The 9,658-nt window shown below is 38.4% G+C and overlaps 1 protein-coding gene across 1 annotated transcript; it reads left to right on the forward strand.

Moving 5' to 3' along the window:
* Positions 1-5,117: 5,117 nt before the first annotated feature.
* On the forward strand, positions 5,118-9,421 carry LOC131310777 (uncharacterized). The gene is made up of 4 exons (XM_058337972.1): positions 5,118-5,737; positions 6,655-6,807; positions 7,164-7,369; positions 8,991-9,421. The coding sequence occupies exons 1-4, from the start codon at positions 5,141-5,143 to the stop codon at positions 9,196-9,198; spliced, it is 1,164 nt and encodes a 387-aa protein (XP_058193955.1). The 5' UTR covers positions 5,118-5,140; the 3' UTR covers positions 9,199-9,421.
* Positions 9,422-9,658: the final 237 nt, after the last annotated feature.

Here is a 9,658-nt window from a genome sequence, read left to right on the forward strand (position 1 = left end):
TTTATCTCTTTTTATGAATTTTAATTTTCAAGTGTAAATTAAATAAATTCAAATTAATTGACAAAATGTTAAAAAATGTATAGGATAAAACCACTCAATAATTCTTCGAGGTGCCTCAAGAACACTCAATAATTTTTCCCACCCCGTTGCCTCTCTCTCAATCTAACTGATAAGCACCCAATAATGTCATTATTGGTGCGCTAAGTCCTTAGTTTTATCTTAATTACGTCTTTAATTTAGTTATTTCGTTTGCTTTTGCAAGTAAGGTTGTTTTGAAGATATTTCTGGAAAACCGTGCAAATAAGGCTACTTTTGATGCCATGGACGACCCTCGAGAGAGTCCGAGTCCTGAGACCTAAGGAAAAAAGCCCCGGAGGTGACCCGATAGCATAGAAGGCCAAGAGGAGGATCAAAGTAATCCATTTCATTCCAGTAGTGTGGGTACCGATATCAAGGAAGTGGACGTATCCGTATTGAGGAGCTTAGAGCCAGCAGTTAGAGAGCTCGGTACCGATACTAGGGTTGTGGAGGTATTGGTACCGAGGGGTCTTTGGAGCAATTCTTAGGGTTTTCTTTTGAGATATTTTGTGCGTAAATGAGGGTGATATAAATACTCCATTATATCACAAATATCAATTATTAGATATAGTAGTACAACTTTTTAGATCTAGAATAGGATTTGCTTACTTTTGCTATTTTGTTCTTGCTTATTCTTCATTTTCCTAGTTTAATCTTGCATTTCTATCGTAGTTAATCTTAGTTTGTTATTTCCGTCTTAATTAATGTTGTAGCTACGCTCTCGATCTATTTATTTCAATTTTCGTTGGTTAAATATGCTTTCTCGTTTTTGCCTTGCTTCTATCTCTCTTGATAGTGTGTAGTTTATAGGGAGAATTTTGCATAAGTCCACTATAGCAATTTCCAAACCCATCTAGTCCACTTCTAAGTTTCATAACCTCTTAAGTCCACTAGCCTACAAAAATACCAATATACCCCAATATATGTAGCTTTAATCACTATATGTAGCCCTATACATACCCCACTATATGTAGTTTCTTTTCCATTTTCTTCAAACGGGGGAAGGGGGGGAGGGGAGAGAGAGAGAGAGAGAGAGAGAGAGAGAGAGAGAGAGAGAGAGCAGCGACAAATATCTCGTTGCAGCCTCCTGTCATCGTCGCCATCGCCACCCACCTCCCGTCGCCGTCACATCCCGTCCCTGCCGATTACTCACTATCACCGGTTCACTCCTCCTCCTCGCCTGCTCGCCGCGGTGCACTCCTCCTCCTCCTCACCGCCCTTCATTGCCATCCATGGCCGAGTTCCTGCCCTCCATCACTGCTACCACCGTCACCGACACCTTCATCATCATATATCTGTTCAAAACATCAGGTGCTCTTCCAAATCGTAACAAATAACTCGATCTTCGTTGCCTTGTGTCCCTCGGTATGGTTCTTTGCATTTGAAGGGTTTATACACCAGTAAAAGCACACGAATCCTTCTTTTCCTTTCTTTATCCTTCTCTGTGAAGGGTTATATATTCAGATCTGTTAAGGTTTTGTTTTTTGTGCGTTTGTTTAGCTGCTGTTGGGTACCATATATGGTTATATGTTCAGATATGCTAGGATTTTATTTATTTTTTACTTTTGATTTGCTGCTGTTGAGTAACATATATGGTTATATGTTCAGATCTGTTAGGCCATTGCGCGGACCAATTCATATAAGGTTGTTTATGGTTATATATGGTTATGGTAACATATATGGTTATATATATAGTTATACATGGTTATGGTTGTATATTTATGCATATATAAATATATGGTTATATATTCAGGTCTATAAACGATAGTCCAATTACACTAAAACTGTTTTTTTGCTGGCTTTGGAATGTTTTTTGTACTTTTTTTGCTGCTGTTGAGAAACATATATGGTTATATATTCAAGTTTATAATCCGCTGCGCGGACCTATTCAATAATGTAAATTTAGTAGTGTATTAGTTTTTGTGTATAAATATATGTTAATTTATTTTGTACATATAACCATATATCGTGAGATATATAACGTTTAGATTTTCGTTTAACAGTTGATATCATGAAACATATATGGTAATATACGAATTCTTGAATCCTTTTTTTAACATATAAAGCTATATGTTTCCATCTGTTTAACTTTTTTCTTATATGTGCAGAAATGACAAATCCACAAGAAATAGGAGTATGGTTCCATGAAGTGCCTAATCAAATTTATTGCAAATTGGAGTATCACCACAATGACACCGTGATAATGGAATTAAGGATGAACTCCAACCTCAGAGGAGCCCTCCACATTAAATTCTTCTACCAAAGGTACCTCATGACGTTGAAGAGTCACATTAGGATCGTTGATCCTGACAAGACAGCCAAGAACATTAGATTTAGAATTTTAATTTGGTTTTTAGTCTTTTGGTGTAATTTCTTTGTTATTGTTTTCATATTGCTATTCAGAAGACTCTGAATCCGTTTTATAGATCTATCAATCAAATTTATAACTACGTAGTTGAACAATAACAGATTCTGAATCCATTTTTTATTTATTTTGAACACAGGTGTTTTGATTGGCGGAGGTAATGGTTTCAAAGATCGATACTTGTTAAAACTTGAATATATATATATATATATATATATGCACAAACATATAACCATATATATAACCATAAACAGCCTTATATGAATTGGTCCGCGTAACGGCTTAACAGACCTAAACATATAATGTTATATGTGCAGTGACAGAGCGGGTGAGTGGTTTCAATAATTGTTACTTGTTAAAACTTGATCATATATATGCATAAACATATAACCATAATCATATATAACCATATATATAACCATAGACAACCTTATATGAATTGGTCCGCGCAGCGGCTTTATTCTTAAAAAGGAGAATATATAACGTTATATATAGTGTATCAGAAAAGGAGAATCTTCGACTGTTATTTAACGTTATATAAGTACAACAATGTGATTGGCGTGATTTCAAATAGAGAGAGAGAGAGAGAGAGAGAGAGAGAGAGAGAGAGAGAGAGAGAGAGAGAGAGAGAGAGAGAGAGATAGATAAATACCCATGATTGGCGTGATTTCAAAACTAGAAGGGATAATGGGGAGATAATGGGCTAAATGGATGAGATTTGAATGGAAGGGTAATTCTGTCAGGTACTAATTCTTTTTTTAAATGTAGTGGATTTTATATCTTGCCAAATACATATTAGTGGACTTAGTAGGTTAGAAACATGCTATAGTGGACCCTAAGCCAATTTTTTATAGTTTATAAGGTTTGGTCATGGGGTGATTAGCACCTCATGACTCAGGTTGATCTTATTTTTCTCATCATAAAGTTTCAATCTTTGGTTTGGAAATCAAGTTAGTTCGGGTTTGTTTATCAAATTGCTGAGGTGTTAACCTCCTTGATCATGTATAGGCAAGAGCGTGTTACTTGCCACATATGATGCTTAGAGCTATGTCACTTGAGGCGTTTGCCAAATGAATTCTTGAATTTGCTTGGTATTTGAACCCTGTTTTTAGTCTAAAATGGTTTCCATTGCAAAATTTTCTAGGTTGAGAACCTTAGTTGTGTGTCTCAAACCGGAGTAACAAGATGAGAAAAGTGGATTGACTTGAGTTGTGAGTGTTAGGATCTCCTAGACCAAGCCTTCCATTTTTTATATTAGTCAAATCTTCGTTTAATTAGTCGTTTATTTTCCACCGTTAAAAGTAAAACAAAATTGGCCGTTTAAATGCCGAAAACCTTACTTATATCTACAAATCCATCCAAGCCGTAACAAATATTCCCTTGGGTACGATACCCGGTCTTCCGAATTATTATACTTATCTCGACATATTAAACCCTATGCTTGGAGTGTTATTCCTATTATATCGGAGACGACGAAGCACTAACTTCCATGGGTTCCCCTTTTTTTTCTCTCTCTCGCCCCATGGTCTCTCTCTCATCTATCTCTTCCTTTTTTCTCTAACCAAACTCTCAATTTTAACATTAAAAAAATCAAAATTGGAAGAATTTAGGATTGAAAGTTTGGAGACTTTGAGCCTAACTACATTTGTATATAAAATAGATTGATTTCGAAACAAGTGTCACATCACCTCTTTAAACTGTCCATCCTTCCAAAGTGAAAACTTAACACTCGAGGTGCATATGAGGTGATTATGCATGAGTGAAATTTAATTCAATTTAGGCTAATAAAATCAAATTGACTATAAACTATAACGGGTCGTTTGCCGATCGAATTAATTTTCAATGGATATAGTATGAGATGAGATATCATAAAATGACAGATATATATATATATATATATATATATATATAGGGGATATGATACAGATGGTTTGTTTGAGTAATTTATAGAAGAGGCGATATCTATATATGTTTGATTTATTTCGGGTGGATATGAATAGGTGAATATAGAATTAAAAGAGGACGGTGTCATTTTTGAAGTTAAGAAGAGAGATATAAAGAAAGATATAATAGCATGACATCTCCCCCTATCCTTATTATATTCGCATGTGGGTGGATGTAATATATCCGAGGATGGATATTATATCTGTGGATCCAGGTGACAAACATCAGATATAAGACTTTGGATATACTATCCAGGGTAATAGCATGTACTCCTCTTATATTCTGTCGACAAACGGGCCGTAAGACAGTAAGAGTTAAATGTGTAATCTTTCTCCATTGCATAATTTCATCTGAACTACATCCATGACTTCCATTAACAATCACCTACATGCATCCTCTAAAGAGTATCCATAATGGTCTAACCAAAATTAAAAAGTTGCCAGGATCACCAATATTTGTTAAAGGAAGTGTTCAAATTTGAATAAATGGAAAAGGAAAACGTGAGAATTTAGTGTGTAAATTGCAGGGGGTACACAGTGTAGTTTTGTTTGGTGAAAGTTGTGAAAGTGTTCCATGGTCAACTGGTCAAGGTTTTTGCCTTGCAGCAAGAAAACTCCGCACTGAAACCGCAGCCACACGCCATCGTCACACACAGCGCCACGTTAACGTTCTTTCCAGACAACTTTACCCCTATTCATCCTTCCATATTCCTACCATCTCAAACCATTCGAAAGAATCGAAACACAAAAATTAATGCCCTTTCCGGTCTTTCCACACTCCAATCATCAAAAAAATATCCCCGCACCCTCTCTCTCACCTCCCACCTCCATGTCCCTCTCTCTCCCGCACCTCTCTCTAGACGCCCTCGACATGGCGGTAGTAACCGGAAACCTAGCGCTAGTACTAGACGTGACCTCATCCAGAGTCTCACTTCTCGACGGCAACAAGCCTCGTCCGTTACCCGCCGACGTGCTACTGAGCCTGTTCAAGAAAGAGCCGTACCACCACATCTCCATCGCCACCACCACTAGCAGCTTTGAATTCGACAGAGAGAGTAGAAGTCAGAGAGTTGGCGCCCGAGGCAAGGCGAATTCGAAGGGTAATGCGCTGGATCTAGCCGGAATGAGCGACGACGAAGGCAACGGCAACGGGAATGGGAACGGGTACGACGATGACGAAGGGGAGGATCGGATGTTGTTTGGTTGGGAGAAAGCGATGAGGAAGAGAGTGAAGGAGCTCGAGGAGAGGAGAGAGCTGGAGAGGGAGGCGGAGGAGTTGCAGAGTCGGGCGGAGGAGAGGGAAGAGACGGAGGAGGATAAGAGGATGAGAGTCAGGAAGGAACTCGAAAAGGTTTCGAATTCTCTGCTTCTTGTTTGGTTTAAATATATACACTCGAATTATTGCAAGCGCGGAGTGGTAGGCATCTGTACTCAGCATATGCACTGGGCGATAGTTTCAAAACCACCCACCCCATCCCCAACTGGATGCCCGTAATCTTTAGTGACAATAGGAATTTGATTTTGATTCCTGGTAATTCGATACCCGAATTAATTCTTTTCCGAGGTTTGGATTAATTCAGTGATCTTCTCCGTGGAACATTTATTTTGGGATTTTTTAAGGTCAGATGTTTCTTTTTTGTATGGATTGAGCCAGGAATCTAGGATTCCCATGGGGTGGGAGGGATCAAATTCCTACTTGGTTTGCGAACGTGATTCCAGTTTGAATATGTCATCAGGAATCACATTTGTCATTTCCAAACGTAGAAAACATGAAAATGTGGAGTCACATTCCCAAACTGAGCCTAGATTTTCTTGCGTTGTAAAAAAATGTAATAATCAAATTATTGCAAAGAGAGTATACGAGACAAAAGTTGCGCAAGAAAAAAAGAGGGAAGAAGAATGGCTTCCCTTGGTATGCTCTGTATGGTTGCCCAGAAAGTGGAGTAACTCTTGAGAATCTAGGATTCGATGTGATCATTGCCAGTTTTATGTTTGATTTTGTTGGCGATGTAACAGAGGAATAGCTAGACTTAAGCTTTTCAATTTTGGACTACGAGGGCTAGTTTTGACATAGTAGGATTGCCATCTGCATAATTTAGTGAGGATTCATTTGGATGCTGTGTTGGCAACATTAACATTCAATTGGTTTTTGAAACTCTTGAATATTTCGTTGAGTTGGGGGTTGGCGATTTGGTGTAATACTTATCCCTAAAAGTGGAGTATTTTGATTTGGTGTGTTTATTTGTTGCTTTTCGTATGGGAAAATAGGTGGCTAAGGAGCAAGCCGAGCGGAGAAAGATGGCTCAGTTGATGTACCACTTGGGTCAGAAGGCTTATGGAAGGGGTATGTATGGACGTGCCATTGAGTTTCTGGAAGGTGCTCTCACAATCATTCCTAGACCAACTCTATTTGGTGGTGAGGTGGGTTAAAATGTTAAAAACAGGGATCTTTTGGTCGATGTGGTTATTTTATGTGCATGTGTATCACTTAGTGTTGGAGTTTGTTCCACATCGGTTAATTATCTCTTTCAAAACTAGTATATGAGACTGGGCGGCCTCTCCACTACTCTTTGCCAATTGGTTTGGAGTTGGATGCTTTAACACTTAGGCTTAGGTGCATCGGTGGATGGAAGGGGTGCAGCAGCATAATTTCAATTTCTTTTGTCATAATCCCTCCCTCCCTCCCGACCCGAAATGATTATGCATTTCACCCTCTCATTATAAAATTCTTGCATCTGCCACTGCTAATGTTGAGACAATGAGTTTTTGTTTTCCAGATTCAGATATGGCTTGCTATGGCATATGAGGCTAATAAACGCCATGCGGATTGCATTGCCTTGTATAAGGAATTAGAAAAGAATCATCCCAATGTAAGTATTAGACGCCAAGCTGGAGAGCTTCGCTACATCTTGCAAGCACCTAAGCTTAAGATATCCCAGGAGGAGATGGTAACCATTCCAATGATAGGTTCTAGCTATGACAAGTGAGTTGAGATTTTACTTAATTGCCATGTCGCTGATATTGAGACTATTTGCAGCTTTAGTTAATTTGTAATACATCTCGCATATTTGCAGCACCATATGGTTCAAACCTTGGGAATATGAGGAACCATTTTGTTGGTATAGGTATCAAGGAATGATAATTTCTTTAGTTTGAGAGTAATAGGGCCCGTGGAAGTAGGAGAAGTAACTTTTTCGGTCTCATTGAGCTTGCAGCAACAGTTTTGAGCTCTTATCTTCTGCTAATGGTTCCCAATGAGCTAGTTTGTCATGGTGATGAAGGGGATGCAAATCTATGTCCTCCTTTGATGATCTAATTTTAGTCGAAGAAATGAGTTTAATTATCTTGCCTACCAGTGGAACTATATTAGGGATTGATTCTGCAACAGGGCATTTATCCCCTCATAAATTTGAAAATAAAGGATCAAGAAAAAAGTTTCATAGGTCACTATGTTGCAACTAAAGCTGCACCAGTTGGAGAAGATTTGAGGTAGTCTACTAAATTGGTTTGGCTATTTGATAAGAAGATAATTTTCTTCCGTAGTTATAAGAAGTAGTTTGGTTATCTGAATTCTAAAGACTTAAAGATGCACTAATTTGGGGGAAGACTTGGAAAAAATCAACTACGAAGACTTGGTTACTTGCGATTAAGACCGGTTGCCCCACTAGTTGGAATGATTTGGTAGCTAAATTGTATTACAAGTAGTTAATTTACACACAAACTTTTTTTTTGTATTTCTTTTTTAACCTGTTTGGGGAAACCTTTTTTTCTTCAATTTCTTTCGTGGGATATATTCACCAGAGCTCTAATACAATCCTCTGTTACCTATACAATCCTCTGTTACCTGGAAAGCAGATCGTTCCGGTACAAGGTACGGAAACGGGAATGTGGTACGCCACATGCTTAAATTGTGGTAAGCTAGGGGTAGGCTTCTATAAATAACAAAATTAGAACTTACTCTTCCAAGTGATAAACATCTCGTGAAACTAATTATTCTTTGTCAATTATTATACAAAACACATTTCTAGGACCATTACGACCGAACTTTCTACACTTTCTTCCAGCGAAATTTCACTCTCTCTATTTTTACCCTATAAGTTGACATTTTGGGAAAACTTAGGGGATTGCTTGAGATCGCTAAATTTACCATTTTTGGAACGGTGTACCATGTTTTGAAATGGTCGTACCAAAACGTATTTTGCTAGGGTTCTAGCATTCCCTGGTAACATAGAAATTACAATCTTCCACTTCCTTTTCTGCAATTCTTCATTCTTTTAGCAAATTGCATCCAGAATTAGCTACGGAGAAAGCATGCTAAATCTACTTAACCATCTGCACGAGGGATAAAAACAGCATGCTGATCTCATTTCTGTTGTCGGTCCCTACGAAATTATAAGCTACTCTGAATCTGCTTGTTCTTATGCCATGGTTGTGTTATCAATGAGCTAGGTAGTGTCACACCTCTGCAAGCTTTACATAATCGCATTAAATGCCTTCCCATTTTTGTTTATGCGTATGAAACATAGTTACATGGGTTCCTTTATGCCGTGACTTTGAGGAATCCGAAAGAAGTTGATCGGACCTGTTTCCATGGTTGTTTGCAGCTATGCCGGAACGTGGAGTGATAAATACAAGGACAGAGATGAAAAGAGATTTAGGTCGACAACAAATCAACTTCCATCAACTAGGGACTATATAGGGGACTTCTTGGTTTGGCGACCTCCGAGTGGTTTGGAGAAGAACGAAGCTTTCTGGGTAGCTTTAACATTGTGGGTTGGTTTGGTTGGAGCTGCACTATTTCTTCAAAGGTGATTTGTTCGAATACTAGTTCCAATTTGTTGGACTGCACAACATTTGCAGCCGTCCCACTTGGACCCGGTAAGTACTATACTGTAAATATATATATCAGTGTCCTTGTGAAATGGAGTACGTACATCAATTTATGATTGCCTTAGTCCTAACATAGCATCCCTACTAAGTGGGATCCTCTGTAAGATGCTCTGTTATTATTAACCCGCAAGTGGTGATTTCCGTATTTAGCATTTGTAATAGTACGAATGAAGATCCTCTCATATGATTTCCTCTTAAGTGATCCCCATGGGACAAGATATGAGACCCACCACGGAACCACCTACCATGAGGCGATCAAAGCTGTTCATTGTGTAAGTCTACACAAGTATATCGTCTGTGTGAAAACTGGATGTCGGTATGGACTTGACCAAATTGTATTGGTGATAAGACAGTTATGCCTCATTCAGGTGGCTACGAATAT

Source organism: Rhododendron vialii, chromosome 12a, assembly GCF_030253575.1.
Source record: "Rhododendron vialii isolate Sample 1 chromosome 12a, ASM3025357v1".
NCBI classification, from domain to species: Eukaryota; Viridiplantae; Streptophyta; class Magnoliopsida; order Ericales; family Ericaceae; genus Rhododendron; species Rhododendron vialii.

Excerpts from the sequence above, each read along its gene's own strand:
- LOC131310777 (XM_058337972.1), top strand. The coding sequence starts at position 5,141 with ATGCCCTTTCCGGTCTTTCCACACTCCAATCATCAAAAAAATATCCCC. Across the intron at positions 6,808-7,163 it reads CAACTCTATTTGGTGGTGAG|ATTCAGATATGGCTTGCTAT; the intron begins GTGGGTTAAAAT and ends TTTGTTTTCCAG. Across the intron at positions 7,370-8,990 it reads ATAGGTTCTAGCTATGACAA|CTATGCCGGAACGTGGAGTG; the intron begins GTGAGTTGAGAT and ends GGTTGTTTGCAG.